Source organism: Simochromis diagramma, unplaced genomic scaffold (assembly GCF_900408965.1).
Source record: "Simochromis diagramma unplaced genomic scaffold, fSimDia1.1 OVJJ01000141.1, whole genome shotgun sequence".
In the NCBI taxonomy this organism is placed as follows: Eukaryota; Metazoa; Chordata; class Actinopteri; order Cichliformes; family Cichlidae; genus Simochromis; species Simochromis diagramma.
The window spans coordinates 888,779-907,520 of NW_024387350.1; the positions used below are offsets into that span (position 1 = coordinate 888,779).

Consider the following 18,742-nt stretch of genomic DNA (forward strand, 5'->3'; position numbering starts at 1 on the left):
GTTTCTTGGCGGTTAGCAAACAACGACGTGGCGCATTACCGCCACCAAGTGGCTTGGAGTGTGGACTAGCGTTAGCTCATAGCAAACAATCAAATAAAGAATACAGTTTATTATTATTGTTGTTGTTGTTGTTGTTGTTGTTGATGATGATGATAACAACAACAATAATAATAATAATAATGCTAGAATAAAACACATAACACAACGTTGACAAAAGAAGAGCAATAAACACAAAAGCACAAGATAAAATGAACAAACAGTGGGTTCACAGTGAATATGCAGATTTGAACAGATGGGTTTTGAGTCTTGATTTAAACTGGGGGAGCAAACCAATGTTTCTTATATCTGGGGGCAGAGAGTTCCACAGCCTGGGAGCAGAGCAACTAAAAGCTCTGCTTCCCGTGGTGGTGAGGCCATAAGAAGGCACAGAAAGCTGGATAGAAAAAGAAGATCGAAGTGAACGGGCAGAAGAGGTAGTGCTTAACAGGTCAGAGAGGTAAGGAGGAGCAAGGTTATGAAGGGCCTTGACGGTGAGCAGAAGAAGTTTGTATATTATCCGGAAGTTCACGGGGACCCAGTGAAGTTTAGTGAATTTTGAACCAGTTGAAGCTTATGGGGGGATTTTGGAGGAAGACCCTGGAAGAGAAAATTACAGTAGTCAATGCGGGAGGTAATTAGACTAGGACAAGAATGGATGTAGACTGGGTGGAAAGAGAAGGACGTAATCTGTTGATATTGCGTAGATGGAAGTAGGCAGAACGAGATTATTGATGTGAGATTTAAAGGAAAGTGAACTGTCTAGGATGACACCAAGGCTCTTAACCTGAGGAGAAAGGAAAACTGTGGAGTTATCAATAAGAAGATAGAAATGGTTTGCATTCAAAAGGTTGAATTTAGTGCCAATAAGGAGGATTTCAGTTTTATCCTCATTTAGCTTAAGAAAATTAGAGCTGAACCAGGATTTTAATTCAGGCATTCTGTAAAAGAAGAAAGTGGGAGGGAGGACGGATGGATGTCAGAGATGCTGAGAGAGGAAAGTCTGCTTAGAAGGACAGAGTTGAGAGATGAGATCATGAGGAAGACAGTTTCAGGGGGGCGGTATACAGTAGCTAAGATGGTGCGAATAGGTCCAGTCAGACCAAATTCAGACCAAACACATGGGTCAGCCACACGAGTAAAATAGGACCGTAATTTCCTAGCATGTACAAAAGAAAATGACTGTAGTCATTGTCAAAAGAGATTGTTAAAAGTTTGAAAATAGTTGCCGTCTAATTTTTAAATGGCGATAGATTGCCAACTGAATGACACTGTGCTGACCATCTATTTGAATTCTTGTTATATTCTTATACAGCAACATATATGTGATTTTTTATGTGTTAGCAAAGTTAATTGATAGATAATACAAGTATTTGCTAAAATGACCCCAACTGTAGGCAGATTTTAGACTGACAGCAGATATTATCGACAGCTTAATAATCTAATTTTCCAGCAAAAACAAAAAAACAACTCAAGTGAGGGAACTTTACCTTAGTGCACAAAACAGATACTGACAACATTTAGATTTAAGGACATAATTTGCAGCTGGAAAAAAATGTGATAAATAGCAATATGCTCATATTGCAAAATGTTAAAAACTAATAGCAATAATATAGCATTGTGAGTGAAATATTGTGATGAAATTCGTTATTATGGCTGATAATGTGAGTTTAATGTTCCAAGCCAAGACAAGAAAATATGATGAAGCATATCTTGCCTTTGGCTTCACCAGCAGCAGCGAGGTAGGTCTCGTCGACAGAATATTATTATTGGTTGTGTGATGAACTCTGGTAAACAATTGAACATAAAAGTAAACTGCAATAAATAACGAGGAATACAAAGAGTTTTAAGGTGTGAAATGACTGCAATGGATTTGAAAACAAAATATGGGTGTGGCTTGTTGGAGATGTGTTTGTTTCAAAGTTTTCTAAGCTTTCTGAACTGTTTGTCCTCCTCAATAGTAAAGGGCTGGGAATCTCCATCCTTATATTGACCAAGGCCTCATCCACATCATTCATCTCTGCTGATGATAAAACAAAAATACAATATTCATTTGGAGATGTTGTAATTACTCATATTTAAAATAAAATTAAAGTTGTATAATACAAGCATACCATGTGATTTTTTAAAGGTTTTAGCCAGGTTGGTCTGTTTTCCTTGATCTGCTCTCTAATACTGCAACAGAGCTGAGATTTTATTGTTCAACACAGCTATATTACAAGTATTTATTAGTATGTGCAGAACTTATTAGGAGACATCAGCTCTAATAAGTAGGCTAGACAGGTCAAAAATACACCTCTTGCAATTCCATTAGATAAAAAGAAGTTTAAAAAACAAACAAACAATAAGTCAAAAGTCCACAAAGTGTAACTGCCCCCTATTTAATGTCACGCCAAACGCGCTAACCGCTTCATAAATTGTCACGTGGTATGGCCAGATTTTTTTTTTTAACTTTATTATCACATTTAAGACATCGTCAAGTAAAAACAGGAACACATAAAATATAACATTGTGGTAGTACATGAGGAACAGAGAGAGTGACAAGGAAGTGAGACAAAAGTGACTACAAAAAATAAAATAAATTAAGGGAACATAAATAAACAAAAGTTGCAAGAGCCAAAATCAAGTTAGCAGTTCAATCGGTTGTGTAGATTAGCAGTCTGGAGAGCCTAGTGTTTTTCGTGGTATGGCCAGATGCGCGAGACGTCGATCATGAAAGACGTCATCAAAAAGCGCCTCAATAGCTTCTAGTCTGTATCCCAATTCAGGGTCTGCCAACCCGTGAGCCAGTCCTCACGGGCCGCGTACTAAAGACCGCTAAGGCCGGAAGTGCGAGTCTTGTGAAATGGGATGGTCTAGCCCTCGTTGCCTAGCAACCATGAACTAACACGAGACACGTTACATACAGCTTTGTTTGACAGAAATGAAGGAGAAAAATTTTGTTGGTCATTCATTTGTTCATGACCGTTCTCATGATCATTTTGACCCCCGGGAGGAGATCTTGCGTGGAGCCCCAGATCGAGGGAGATTATCAGTGGCTTGATGTCTTCCATTTTCTGATGATGCGCCCCACAGTTGATTTTTTTCACACCAAGCTGCTTGCCTATTGTAGATCACTCTTCCCCAGTCGTGGCAGGTCTACAATACTTTTCCTGGTGTCCTTCGAAAGCTCTTTGGTCTGGCCATGGGGAGTTTGGAGTCTGACTGTTTGAGGCTGTGGACAGGTGTCTTTATACAGATGATGAGTTCAAACAGGTGCCATTCATACAGGTAACGAGTGGGGGACAGAAAGCTCTTACAGAAGACGTTACAGGTCGTGAGAGCCAGAGATTTTCCTTGTTTGAGGTGACCAAATACTTATTCCACCCATTTACGAATAAATTCGTTACAAATCCTACCATGTGAATTCATGGATATTTTTTTCACATTCTGTCTCTCACAGTTGAAGTGTACCTCTGGTGCAAATTAGGACCTCTGTCATCATTTAAGTGGGGGAACTTGCAAGCAATCGGTGGCTGAGTTTCTTTGTCTTGTTATAAACTCGGGCACTTGCTAATGTGGTGTTCAGGTGAGCAGCAATATGCAGCTGCCTTAGCTGTTATGAGGGGTTGGCTGCCTGTACAGGATGGGGGCATTTGTTTTCCCATGTAATATTGTTCTGAGTGGAGAGGTATACTTACGGGCAGGTGGTGGCTGGTTAAAGGATGAGACAGGACTGTCCTTCTTGGTTGACACTGCACTCTATTTGCAACCAGGACGGAACAAAGGTAAGGTCATACATCATATTCCTTGTTTCCTAAAATGTGCCGTTTGAAGCAAGTAGAATTTAACAACCCACTACAGCAACTACAGAATAAAACCACTAACCAGACTGATGACAGATTTCAAACATGCTGAATTAGGAGTAGTATAATGTAAACTCACATGATTATCAGCCATAAGAACAAATTCATATTTATATTGATGTATATAGGTTTAATGTTAGTACAGTGTTGGGTCTGTCTGGGCTGGCACAACCTAAGAGTGATCCATCCCCTCTGATCCACGCAGCACATCACGCATTAACCTTTTTGACAGTGATTTTTCACAGAGTGAATTAGAAACAAGGAAGGGAGATATTAACTTCGTGGTGAACCTAAGGACAAATAACAAACAGAGGGAGCCTATCTCAGGGATAATCAAACGTCACCCTATTCAAAGAATTAAACCAAACCACAACGACTTACCGTACCCAACTACCAAAAACAGGAGAAAACTGTAATCAAACAAAAAGGCGGTCCACCCATACATGCTCCTGCATTAAAACAAACATACTATACAGTAAACACCAGTCTGCCAGTTGGGATGGGCCGAGGATGAATGACTGGCCGTCCAGGGGGGTGTCTTCTTATGTGCGGCCTCCTGGTCATTAGCCAACGGTACGAACGCGTCCCACTGGATGCACCAATCATGGAGAGGCACCGCCACACTCAGATTTGAATAAAAATTACGACAACAGTCGTAACAAAAGTCTGAATCAGTCCAACATTATTTTCAACACATCAATGGACCACTGAACTTCGCATCTTCTAAAATGTAAAGCCTCGTTTAGAAACTACACAAGTACATATATGTGCAGGGTCAACATGAACCTGTCTTCTCTATTGACTTTAATCAACTCTGCAGTGGCTCCAAGTCCATAAAGAAAAAGTCCAGCAGAGGCGGCGAGTGAATGTGGTCTGGACTTGTGGAAGAAGTCATGGTTTCAGAGACGCTGTAGAAAGACAGAATACCTGCTCTGTATATCCAGGTACACTCCTACTGCGGTGACGGAGGACCTGAGAGGTGATTTGGACATTGTTATGGCGAAATTTTATTGTCTGTGTACCAATATAATGCCCAAGATTTTGGTGCGTCAAAAGAAACATCATTCACTCCTCCCTACTGCCTGATGTTCTTGTATGTGACTGCTATACAAACTCCCCCCATCCCCACTCCACCTCCCTAACAACGTCCAGCCAGACTCTCTCTACTCAGGACCTGATAACATCCTGTGAATCTGTCTGGATGATCAGAAAAGACTGTTGTTGTTCCATAAATGTTGCTTTTTCTGTTCCCCTCAGAAAAACAGATGTCTGTGTGCTGTGATTGGATCCAGTGTGATTTCACATGATATTTTAAGAATCCGACTCTGGTCTTTGGCTCTGGTGGTGACAGTAAAACATCCTCTCAGTGACTGTCAGTGAGATGTTTGTCCATTCCTCTCTCAGAATGTCCTGTAGTTTCTCTGGTCTCTGACCACCTGCTGTCACATCCTCAAAGTAGCTCAAGGACGAATATTGATGCTGGATGAGTGTGTAGACTCCGGGAGTGCTGACAGTGAGGGGTATTTGTGTAGAAAACTGGTTGTGACCTCTGTGTGTGAGAGCTGCTCCAGCTCGCCATCTTTCCTCTTCAGCTCAGCGATCTCCTGCTCCAGCTTCTCCTGAAGTCTTGACTCGACTAACTTCAGTTTCCTGCTGGGATCTGACCTCTTCTCATATTGGATCTTTCTTCTGGATGAGACGGATCAGCTCAGTGAACATCTTCTCACTGTCCCCCACTGCTTTATCAGCAGAGCCATTGATGCCTCCACTCCTGTTGAGCGCAGTTCACATCTTCCCTCGCTCCTGGATCTCTGCTGGATGTTTAGTGTCGTCTCACCTCGAGCTCCTTCTGCTTCTCAGTCCTTTCTGCTGCAGCTGGGACTGTTTCATGGCCCTTTAGGTTCATCCATGTGGCAGAGAAACAGATACTCTGCGGATCAGTACGACAGAAAATCTTCATCACCTCATCAGGACGAGAGCAGATGTTGTCCTGGACTTCTTGGGAGGGGGCCACCAGCTTGTGTTTCTAACGGAGCTGCATCAAGTGAGGTTGGAGGTGTTTCTCACAGTAAGAGGCAGACAGACTAAACAGGACTTGATGGCTTTCAGCTTCCTCCCAGTGCAGACATCACAGGCACACATCTTTCAGGTCCAGCATAGCAGATGATCAGCTGGAGCAGCTTGGAGTCCAGTCTTCTTCGGCTGCTCCACTAAAGCTGCTAACATGGTGTTTTCTCCAGGAACGGCCTCGGTGTGAAAGTCTTCCTGCACTGAGGGCAGCTGTGGATTCCCTTCCTGTCCTCTCACAAGTGGGTTTAATACAGTTCCTGCAGTAGCTTGTCCACAGGAATAGTCAACCGGATTTATCATAGATCCAAACAGATGGAACAAGAGAAGGTTTCTCGGTCCAGCTGAACTCCTTTCTGCGCCATTTCTCCTCTCAGTGTCAGTGACGTGTTGAGTGTTCTCTTCCTTATAACTGAAACTAGTCTGAGCTCTGATCTCAAAATGTGAATGGAGCCTGTCAGCTCTTACACATCACCACATGTTGATGCATGTCAGAATGATAGAAGTGATACAGACGATGGTATCAGATCCACATTAACGGATGGTATCAATACTTTAGTTTGTGTCCTCCTTTAACTTAAGTCCGTTCATCAAACAGCACCTCTCTTCTTCTTCAGATCTTAATGGCATTTGGCAAACACAGATCCATTTCATCACCTGTGCAGACAAGGGTAAAGCAGTGAAAAGGAAAAAAGAAAACTTTGAATCAATCAATTCACAATTGGCACTGACAAATTCCTTATGTAGTACCTGTGGAAAGAAATTCAGTCTGAGCACACACTTAAAGAGACACATAAGAAAAATTCATAATGCTTGAAATATTCATGCTTCCAAAGTGTGAGACAGCTTTGAGTCGTAGCAGTGTGTGGGTGGTAGAGCTCACTAACCAGAAGTCAAATCGCTGCACTGATTTAAATAATGTAGAAACTGATGTTTTGACTCTTACAATCTTTTCACATTTGTGACCTTAATCTGGTCAGTCCTTGAGTATGGGTGCATAGTTTTATGTTTTATGATAAGTGTGGTTTGGATGATCCTGTGGCTGGACTCCAGAGTTGGATCAGTTTGGCAGCGACTGTAGTTGTAATGGCTCTGCTAACGTATCCAGAATTGAAGACGTGTTCCAGTTTTTTGTTCGATACTGAAATAAATATGTGTGTTTAGAAAATATTTTCGCCCGTTTTTCTATCATTTTTTCCGTTCGTCTCTTCAGACCCCACACGGAGCAGGTCTGTGACCAGGAGGACCCAGAGCCTCTACACATTAAACAGGAACAGGAGGAGCTCTGCAGCAGTCAGGAGGGAGAGCAGCTTGGACTGAAGCAGGAGACTGAACAAAAACTAAACGGTGAGCAGCTCCTTTCTCACAGCTCTCCTGAAGCAGAGAACCAAGATCAAGTAGAAAGCCAGGCATGTGGACTCAGTATCAACTATAAACATGGAGCTGAAGCAGAGAAGACATCACAGAAAGACAAGTCACAATCAGAGAGCAGACAACACTCCTGTGTCAGACAGTCAGAGTAAAACTGAAACAAAGACAAATGTTCTAAAATGTGACAGCTGTGGAAAAACTTTCAACTCTGAATCCGATCTGACTACACATCGGAGAGTTCACACACGTAATAATCATGTTGCTGTTGTTGGACCTGTAGGACAAAATTCACTCAGTGCTTGAAAATTCACACAGGTAAGAAATCACATCCTTGTAGCACCTGTGGGAAGGAATTCATTTCGAAATCAACACTGAAACTCACATAAGAACTCACACAGGTGAGAAGCCGTTTTCTTGCAAAACCTGTGGAAAGAAATTCAGTCAAAACACACTTAAAGAAACACATAAGAATTCATACTGGTTGAAATATTCATGAGACAGCTGTGAGTGATTTCAATGCAGTGAAAGCAGAGGCAGTGGCAGCTTGTCAAGAGTTCTAATCTCCACCAGTCTATTGGTGACCTCACTTAACATTAAGATAAATCCTTCTGTTGTGATTCTGTGATTTATAAAATGTAATTTTAATGAATATAATCAATGAAAATATGTTTGTTGTGAACAAAAAGCTTTTATATGAAATAAAACTTTGAACAAAATCTTTTCATCTTTCTTCATTCCAGGATGTCACTCACTTCTGAAAATGTGAAACTAATCTTTGGCTACGTTCACACTGCAGGCAAAAGCGCATCAAATCCGACTTTTTTGACCCTATGCGACCCATAGACTTTAGTGAGCAGGATTTGCAAAGGGGTTATATACAAAGTGTAAAAGTGTCTTTATGACTTTGCATTATTTTACCAACATTATAACCAATCCACTCCTTTTTGGCCACTTGAAATATGTTTACAGCCAGCTCGTGCTTAAAAATACATTTTTAAAGTCAGTGAGGTTTTTTTGGCTGGATAAACAAATGATATATAAAAGTCACTTTGCAAATAACATAATTCAGTTTTTGGCACCATCAGCTCTCCTTGACAGTTGAGTGACATCCAACTCTTGAACTGAATGAATGCTTTATTGGCCATATGCAGGTTGCCCCGCAGAGGAATAGGACGCCTTGGTTATTCTCACAGACACTTCTGGTGCGACTATCATGCAGGTGTTGAACTCCAGGCCTCGAGGGTCGGTGTCCTGCAGGTTTTAGATGTGTCCTTGATCCAACACAGCTGATTTAAATGGCTAAATTACCTCCTCAACATGTCTTGAAGTTCTCCAGAGGCCTGGTAATGAACTAATCATTTGATTCAGGTGTGTTGACCCAGGGTGAGATCTAAAACCTGCAGGACACTGTCCCTTGAGCCCTGGAGTTTGACAGCCCTAGAGTATCTCATAACAACAGGAAGCCAGACATTTATTATAACCGAAACTCAAGACTCAGGCTGAGTAAAACATCATTCCAGTGATACACAGCGTCCAAAGCAGCAGCTATACATCGCAAATACAGTTGAGGAAAGTTTCTTCATCGTTGCTCCAACTGTTGCGATTGGTCAGGCGCACAAAAATACAACAAATGTGATATTTTTACATACAAGGCAGAGGTTCCAAAGTGGGGGGCGTGTCCCCTGGGGGCGCAGAGCCATTGCAGGGGGACTGCGGCATGAATAAAAAAAAAAAGAAAAAAAAAGAATGCTTGGACACTGCTAGCATAATGGACAGGTTTTCTGACAGGGCTCCCACACAAATGCAAGGCAGAGGCTGAAGCATCGCCAAATATGTTTCCAAACCAACTTCTTTCCAAGCCAAAGACTAGAAAATATGATGAAGCATATCTTGCCTTTGGCTTCACCAGCACAAGTGCCGAGGTAGGTCTCTCGACAGAATTATTATTATGTTGTGTGATGAACTCTGTATTCCTCGTTATTTATTGCAGTTTACTTTTATTTGTTCAATTGTTTACCAAAGGTTTAAGGTGTGAAATGACTGCAATGGAATTTGAAAACAAAATATGGGTGTGCGTTGTTGGAGGATGTGTTTGTTTCAAAGTTTTCTAAGCTTTCTGAACTGTTTGTCCTCCTCAATAGTAAAGGGCTGGGAATCCTCCATCATTATATTGACCAAGGCCTCATCCACATCATTCATCTCTGCTGATGATAAAACAAAAATACAATATTCATTTGGAGATGTCTGTAATTACTCATATTTAAAATATAAATTAAAGTTGTATAATACAAGCATACCATGTGATTTTTAAAGGTTTTAGCCAGGTTGGTCTCCTTGTTTTCCTGCAAGTCTCTCTAATACTGCAACAGAGCTGAGATTTTATTGTTCAACACAGCTAAGTATTTACAAGTATTTATTAGTATGTGCAGAACTTATTAGGAGACATCAGCTCCTAATAAGTATGCTCAGACAGGTCAAAAATACACCTTTCTTGCAATTTCCATTAGATAAAAAGAAGTTTAAAAAACAAACAAACAATAAAGTCAAAAGTCCACAAAGTGTAACTGCCCCCTATTTTAATGTCACGCCAAACGCGCTAACCCGTTCATAAATTTGTCACGTGGTATGGCCAGATTTTTTTTTTTTAACTTTATTTATCACATTTTAGACATACAGTCAAGTAAAACAGGAATCACATAAAATATAACATTGTGGTAGTACAATGAGGAACAGAGAGAGTGACAAGGACAGTGAGACAAAAGTGACTACAAAAAATAAAATAAATTAAGGGGAACATAAATAAACAAAAGTTTGCAAGAGCCAAAATCAAGTTAGCAGTTTCAATCGGTTGTAGATGTTAGCAGTCTTGAGAGCCTTAGTGTTTTTTCGTGGTATGGCCAGATCTCGAGACGTCGACGTCATGAAAGACGTCATCAAAAAGCGCCTCAATAGCTTCTAGTCTGTATCCCAATTCAGGGTCTGCAACCCGTGAGCCAGTCCTCACGGGCCGCGTACTTAAAGACCGCTAAGGCCGGAAGTGCGAGTCTTGTGAAATGGGATGGTCTAGCCTCCGTTGCCTAGCAACCATGATACTAACCACGAGACACGTTACATACAGCTTTGTTTGACAGAAATGAAGGAGAAAAATGTTTTGTTGGTCATTCATTTTGTCATGACCGTTCTCATGATCATTTTGACCCCACGGGATGAGATCTTGCGTGGAGCCCCAGATCGAGGGAGATTATCAGTGGTCTTGTATGTCTTCCATTTTCTGATGATTGCGCCCACAGTTGATTTTTTTCACACCAAGCTGCTTGCCTATTGTAGATTCACTCTTCCCAGTCTGGTGCAGGTCTACAATACTTTTCCTGGTGTCCTTCGAAAGCTCTTTGGTCTTGGCCATGGCGGAGTTTGGAGTCTGACTGTTTGAGGCTGTGGACAGGTGTCTTTTATACAGATGATGAGTTCAAACAGGTGCCATTCATACAGGTAACGAGTGGGGGACAGAAAAGCGTCTTACAGAAGACGTTACAGGTCTGTGAGAGCCAGAGATTTTCCTTGTTTGAGGTGACCAAATACTTATTTTCCACCCTAATTTACGAATAAATTCTTTACAAATCCTACCATGTGAATTCATGGATATTTTTTCCACATTCTGTCTCTCACAGTTGAAGTGTACCTCTGGTGCAAATTACTGACCTCTGTCATCATTTTAAGTGGGGGAACTTGCACAATCGGTGGCTGACTAAATACTTTTTTGCCCCACTGTCTCTCTCTCTCTCTCTCTCTCTCTTTCTCTCTCTCTCTCTCTCTCTCTCTCTCTCTCTCTCTCTCTCTCTCTCTCTCTCTCTCTATATATATATATATATATATATATATATATATATATATGAATGCCCATACATACATACATATAATGGTCAAGGATCAACATGAACCTGTCTTCTCTAGTTGACTTTAATCAACTCTGCAGTGGCTCCAAGTCCATAAAGAAAAAGTCCAGCATAGAGCGGCTGAGTCATTCTTTGTCTTGTTAATAAACTCAGGGCACTTGCTAATGTGGTGTTCAGGTGAGCAGCAATATGCACATGTTGCCTTAGCTGTTATGATGGGTTGTGCTGCCTGTACAGGATGGGATGCATTTGTCCCATGTAATATTGTTGTGAGTGGAGAGGTGTACGTACGGGCAGGTCGTGGCTGGTTAAAGGATGAGACAGGACTGTCCTTTCTTGGTTGACACTTGCACTCTATTTGCAACCAGGACGAGAACAAAGGTAAGTCATACATCATATCTCCTTGTTTCCTATAACTGTGCCGTTTGAAGCAAGTAGAATTTGACAACCCACTACAGCAACTACAGAATAAAACCACTAACCAGACTGATGACAGATTTCAAACATGCTGAATATGAAGAGTAGTATAATGTAAACTCACATGATTATCAGCCATAAGAACAAATTCAGATTTATATTGATGATATATAAGGCATATAAATGTTAGTACAGTGTTATGGTCTGTCTAGGCGTGGCCAGACCATAACATAAGAGTGATCCATCCCCATCTGATCCAAAGCAGCACATCACGCAATTAATACTTTTTGACAGTGATTTATTTACAATGAGTGAATTTAGAAACAAAGGAAGGGGGATTATTATAACTTCGTGGTGAACCTAAGTACAAAATAACAAACAGAAGGGAGCCTATCTCAGGGATAAATCAAACTTACCTATTCAAAAGAATTAAACCAAACCACAACGACTTACCTCCCTAACTAACAAAAACAGGAGAAAACTGTAATCAAACAAAAAGGCGGTCCACCCGTACATGCTCCTGCATTAAACAAACATTACTATACAGTAAACACACAGTCTGCCAGTTGGGATGGGCCGAGGATGAATGACTGGCCGTCCAGGGGGGTGTCTTCTTATATGCTGCCTCCTGGTCATTAGCCAATCGGTACGAACCGTCCCACTGGATGCACCAATCATGGAGAGGTACCTGCACACTCAGATTTGAATATTAAAATTACGACAAAAGTCGTAACAAAAGTTTGAATCAGTCCAACATTATTTTCACACATCAATGGACCACTGAACTTCTCAGCTTCTAAAATGTAAAGCCTCGTTTAGAAACTACACAAGTACATATAATGGTCAGAGATCAACATGAACCTGTCTTCTCTATTTGACTTTAATCAACTCTGCAGTGGCTCCAAGTCCATAAAGAAAAAGTCCAGCATAGAGCGGCTGAGTGAATGTGGTCTGGACTCTGTGGAGGAGAGTCATGGTTTCAGAGACGCTGTAGAAAGACAGAATACCTGCTCTGTGATCCAGGTACACTCCTACTCTGGTGGACGGAGGACCTGAGAGGTGAGTTTGGACATTGTTATGGCGAAATTTATTATTGTCTGTGTACCAATATAATGCCCAAGATTTGTCGTTGCGTCCAAAGAAACATTCATTCACTCTCCCTACTCTGCCGATGTTCTTGTATGTGACTGCTATACAAACTCCTCCCCATCCCCACTCCACCTCCCAGTAACAACGTCCAGTCAGACTCTCTCTACTCAGGACCTGATAACATCCTGTGAATCTGTCTGGATGATCAGAATAAGACTGTTGTTGTTCCATAAATGTTGCTTTTCTGTTCCCCTCAGATAATAACAGATGTCTGTGTGCTGTGATTGGATCCAGTGTGATTTCACATGAATATTTTAAGAATCCAGCTCTGGTCTTTGGCTCTGGTGGTGACAGTAAAACATCCTCTTCAGTGACTGTCAGTGAGATGTTTGTCCATTCCTCTCTCAGAATGTCCTGTAGTTTATCTCTGGTCTCTGACACAGCTGCTGTCACATCCTCAAAGTAGCTCAGAGGACGAATATTGATGCTGGATGAGTGTGTAGACTCACTGAGTGCTGACAGTGAGGGGTAGTTGTGTAGAAACTGGTTGTGATCCTCTGTGTGTGAGAGCTGCTCCAGCTCGCCATCTTTCCTCTTCAGCTCAGCGATCTCCTGCTCCAGCTTCTCCTGAAGCTCTTTGACTCGACTCACTTCAGTTTCCTGCTGGGATCTGACCTTCTTCTTCATATTGGATCTTCTTTTCTGGATGAGACGGATCAGCTCAGTGAACATCTTCTCACTGTCCTCCACTGCTTTATCAGCAGAGCCATTGATTGCCTCCACCTCCTGTTGAAGCAGCTTCACATCTTTCCCTCGCTCCTGGATTCTCTGCTGGATGTTTAGTCGTCTCACCTCGAGCTCCTTCTGCTTCTCAGTCCTTTCTGCTGCAGCTGGGACTGTTTCATGGCCTTTATGTTCATCCATTGTGCAGAGATAACAGATACTCTGCTGATCAGTACGACAGAAAATCTTCATCACCTCATCATGACGAGAGCAGATGTTCTCCTGGAGCTTCTTGGAGGGGGCCACCAGCTTGTGTTTCTTTAACGGAGCTGCATCATAGTGAGGTTGGAGGTGTTTCTCACAGTAAGAGGCCAGACAGACTAAACAGGACTTGATGGCTTTCAGCTTCCTCCCAGTGCAGACATCACAGGCCACATCTTCAGGTCCAGCATAGCAGTGATCAGCTGGAGCAGCTTGGAGTCCAGTCTTCTTCAGCTGCTCCACTAAAGCTGCTAACATGGTGTTTTTCTCCAGGACAGGCCTCGGTGTGAAAGTCTTCCTACACTGAGGGCAGCTGTGGATTCCCTTCCTGTCCTCTTCATCAAAGTGGGTTTTAATACAGTTCCTGCAGTAGCTGTGTCCACAGGGAATAGTCACCGGATTTATCAGTAGATCCAAACAGATGGAACAAGAGAAGGTTTCTCGGTCCAGCTGAACTCCTTTCTGTGCCATTTCTCCTCTCAGTGTCAGTGACTGTGTGAGTTTCTCTTTCTTATAACTGAAACTAGTCTGAGCTCTGATCTCAAAATGTGAATGGAGCCTGTCAGCTCTTACACATCACCACATGTTGACTGCATGTCAGAATGATAGAAGTGATACAGACGATGGTATCAGATCCACATTAACGTGATGGTATCAATACTTTAGTTTGTGTCTCTCCTTTAACTTAAGTCCGCTTCATCAAACAGCACCTCTCTTCTTCTTCAGATCTTAATGGCATTTGGCAAACACAGATCTATTTTCATCACCTGTGCAGAAAAGGGTAAAGCAGTGAAAAGGAAAAAAGAAAATCTTTGAATCAATCAATTACACAATTGGCCTGACAAATTCCTTCCAATTCTAGCAAACTGTTGCATCCAGTAATATGTGTTTTACTGATTTGATTGTTTTCCTAAACCAATGTTTCCAAGACAAGTGAGAATCAACAGACACCCCAACATAAAAATGCCAGTCCTTTACTCAGGACTTGATATGTGCAATTTAGACATTTTTCATCTTTAAATCACGTCCTCACAGTGAAACTTTTGTCATTCTCTTTAATAAGAAAGAAACAAGTAATCTGAGCTGCTTTGATACTTACAGCATCTCCGTGGTGGGGGGAGGCCTAACCCTCATAGCGAATTTATCCACATCTACATCTTACTTGGCTCATCAAACATAATAACAACAGACAAGCCGTCACATTTCTCGCTATAATATGCATTTTAAAACAGAACTTTTGTCCCCGTTTCTGTTTTCTTTTTTCTATTTCAGGTACTCCGGATAAAACCCCACAGACGCTCTTTTGTTGTCAGGCAGCAGACTGTGGAGTCCATTAACGCTTATTTGACTGAGTCGTGTGTCTTTATCTTGTTGAAACACATCTCTACAAACACTCATCAGAGAGCCGTTTCTCAGTATTTTAGCACTCTTCATCTCCCTACAGGCGTATTTATCGCTGTTGTTGCTAAATCTGGTTCCACTCACCGAGCCGAAGAGTATTTCTTCTTGGGCCATTTTTTTATACTTTACATCCCTCTTCGTGTCTCGTTGTCACGGTTACACTGTCCATTTTCTCCACATTACAGATTTCATTTTGCTCTTATTGTGGTTTTCGCCTCGTTAAACTTCGTCGTCGTCGTTTCTTGGCGGTTAGCAAACAACGACGTGGCGCATTACCGCCACCAAGTGGCTTGGAGTGTGGACTAGCGTTAGCTCATAGCAAACAATAAAATAAAGAATACAGTTTATTATTGTTGTTGTTGTTGTTGTTGTTGTTGTTGTTGTTGTTGATGATGATGATGATGATAACAACAACAACAATAATAATAATAATAATGCTAGAATAAAACACATAACACAACGTTGACAAAAGAAGAGCAATAAACACAAAAGCACAAGACAAAATGAAAAAAATGTGATAAATAGCAATATGCTCATATTGCAAAATGTTAAAAACTAATAGCAATAATATAGCATTGTGAGTGAAATATTGTGATGAAATTCGTTATTATGGCTGATAATGTGAGTTTAATTTATACTGGTATTTATATTCTTTAAATGTCTCAGCAGCAATCAAAATAATAATTATTATTATTTTAAAGAAATCTGAATCTGAACATATTTCAAAGCTTCAAAGTGAGTTCTTCATACATGATACGTGACAAACATTGACACACATTTCACTTAACATTAAGCCGCTGTGCTTAAATAACATGGATCTCACAAAGGCCAGCACTGTTAAAATAGAGCATGGAAAGGGCCAGTGTGCATCTAACGTGTTACATTTTTGCAGTCAAAGTATTTTACTGAATATATTTTAATGTATTGATTCTAATTATTTCAACTTTATTTCATTTCCACTATATTTGTCTTATATACATTGTAATTTGCACTCTCTAGTGGTGGAAAGATAAAGCTCCATGGAGCATTGAAGCTTTTATCTATTTGCTTCGTTCATGGACTGAAGCTTTACGATGCTTTATTTGCTCTTTTGTGCCATCAAGTGGACAATAAATGTAAAACAGGCAGAGTGATTATAACGACACTCTGTGAGGTATCGTAATGAATAAATGAATGAATTATGTTTGTGATGCCAATATATAAATTGTGAACATATTAACTCTGTGTGTGTCTACATGGTACAATGGAGGGTTCAAAAGGGAAACTGAAACCAAAATGGCACTTGTGCTACTAGGGGCATAATGTAACACCTAAAAAAACACCTCGTCCTACACACCACTCTCAGCCATGTGGACAAGAAACAGGGTAACTATGTGCGAATGCTATTTGTTGATGACAGTTCAGCGTTTAACACAATAGTGCCCTGCAGACTGTTCACAAAGCTGAGGGATCTGGGACTTAACAGCCGTCTGTGTGCATGGGTGTTGGACTTCCTCACTGGCAGAACTCAGGTGGTGAGGGTGGGCAGGTGCTTCTCCAACAGCATCACCATCAACACAGGAGCACCTCAGGGATGTGTCCTCTCGCCACTGCTCTACTCCCTCTACACTTCAGACTGTGTGGCCACCCATGGCTCTAACACCATTGTGAAGTTTGCTGACGACACAGTGGTGTTGGGTGCCATCTCCAACAACGATGAGCCGGCCTACATGGATGAAGTGAAGAATCTGGCATTGTGGTGCCAGGACAACCACCTCCAGCTGAACGTCAGCAAGACCAAGGAGCTGGTGGTGGACTTCAGAAGGGGTCAGCACAGAGACTACAAGCCCATTATCATCAATGGAGCTCCAGTGGAGAGGGTGCAGTCCTTCAAGTATCTTGGTGTCCACATCTCCTCAGACCTGACATGGGCTGCCCACATTCAGGTCCAGACCAAAAAGGCTAGGCAGCGCCTGTATCACCTACGACAACTGAGGAAGTTCAGGGTCTCTCCAAAGATCCTCAGGATTTTCTATACAGGCGCTGTGGAGAGCATCCTCACACAGAACATGACATCGTGGTTTGGGAACAGCTGTGTGAAGGACCAAAAAGCTCTCCAGAGAGTGATCCGTACAGCAGAACGCTGCTGCAGGATTGCTCTCCCCCCGCTTCAGGACACCTACACCAGGAGATGCCGGACTAGAGCAGCGCAGATACTGAAGGACCCGTCCCATCCTGGAACAAACTGTTCCAACTCCTGCAATCTGGTAGAAGGTTCCGCATCATCCGGGCAAGGACAGAGAGACTCAAGAGGAGCTTCTATCCCCAAGCCATCCGGGCCCTAAACACACACACCCGCCCTCTCACATCATCTATAATTGACTGAGACAGGACTCTCTTCCAGACACTAAACCAAGGCACAATGTACATTTCAATTCCTTTAATTTTAAATATGTTTATATTGTCTATCCTGTAAAATATTCAGATGTCTATTCATATTAATGTACAGAATTCACCTGCTTGCTGCTACTACTGCACATTCACCCAGTGTATATACTATATGTCTGTATATATATATATATATATATATATATATATATATATATATATTTTTTTTTTTTTTTTTTTTCCCTCTCCCCCCCCCCCCCCCCCCAATTTTTTTTGCACATGTCGAGGAGCGTGTCAGGCTACATTTCACTGTGTGTTATACTTGTATAACTATGCATGTGACAAATAAAGAACCTTAACCTTAAAAAAAACCTTAACCTAACCTTAAAATAAGAGCAGTATTTTAATCATTTCAAGCAACAAAAGTTTATACAAGTTGGAATTTACGTTTTTCTGTCCTTTCTAATACTCTAGATGTTTCTCTAGTCTTCCAGTGTTTGGTTGACCCAGCTATGTTTAAACCTCCACTGTTGTGTCCGCAGGTCTGCGGTATTCAAATGGTTTCATTTGACGTAGACGTGACGTCGACGTAAAGCGCGAAATTTGACTGGCGGTCGGAAGTGAAAAAGATAAGCGCAAAATCACAGACAGACAGTACGCAAAATGCCTATGTCCTGTTGTGTTTACGGATGCTCCAGTAGGTCGACCCGAGAAACTGATAAACGGTATTTTAGGGTACCAAAAATAGCCCAACGAAGAGGAGAAAAATGGAAAATTCTAACCGAAAAACGTAGGAAAAAATGGATTTTAAATTTACGTTTACAGTCGGGAGGAGCAGAGTCTGCCAATGCCCGTGTCTGCAGCGACCACTTCGTCAGAGGTAATGTTATGTTTGCAAACGAACTTATTAGCATTAGGTTGTCGTTAAATTCTCGTTTACTTAGTGCTTTTAAGTTAGTAGTCTAATATTGACTTGATTGGGACTATAGGCTGCCCAAGTGCTTTGGATGACGAAGAGTCGGAGGACTGGGCTCCGACGGTCAATCTCGGCTACGAACGAAAACCCAGATCGGAATCAGTTCTCAAACGAGAGAAAAGAATGAAGCTTAAGGCAGAACAGCATCGATGTGCAGAGGCGATTTTGGATATGCAACAGACGGCTGAGAGCCCGGATTTGAGCCTAGTGACAGTGGAGAACCCCGAACTGCAGCTTCCAGCTGAGAATCCACAACCAGAAGACTTCAGTGTGAATGAGACATTCACTTATCCAGG

At 41.7% G+C, this 18,742-nt stretch overlaps 1 protein-coding gene and 1 long non-coding RNA gene across 2 annotated transcripts; both read right to left on the reverse strand.

Moving 5' to 3' along the window:
- Positions 1-3,459: 3,459 nt before the first annotated feature.
- Positions 3,460-11,088, reverse strand: LOC120718431. Its single transcript, XR_005692489.1, has 2 exons — positions 10,999-11,088; positions 3,460-3,489 (listed from the first exon to the last, which is right to left on the reverse strand). It is a non-coding gene; the product is annotated as an uncharacterized LOC120718431 (long non-coding RNA).
- Positions 11,089-11,910: 822 nt separating this feature from the next.
- On the reverse strand, positions 11,911-15,360 carry LOC120718397 (tripartite motif-containing protein 16-like). Its single transcript, XM_040006945.1, has 2 exons — positions 15,188-15,360; positions 11,911-14,469 (listed from the first exon to the last, which is right to left on the reverse strand). The coding sequence occupies exon 2, from the start codon at positions 14,171-14,173 to the stop codon at positions 12,500-12,502; it is 1,674 nt and encodes a 557-aa protein (XP_039862879.1). The 5' UTR covers positions 14,174-14,469; positions 15,188-15,360; the 3' UTR covers positions 11,911-12,499.
- Positions 15,361-18,742: the final 3,382 nt, after the last annotated feature.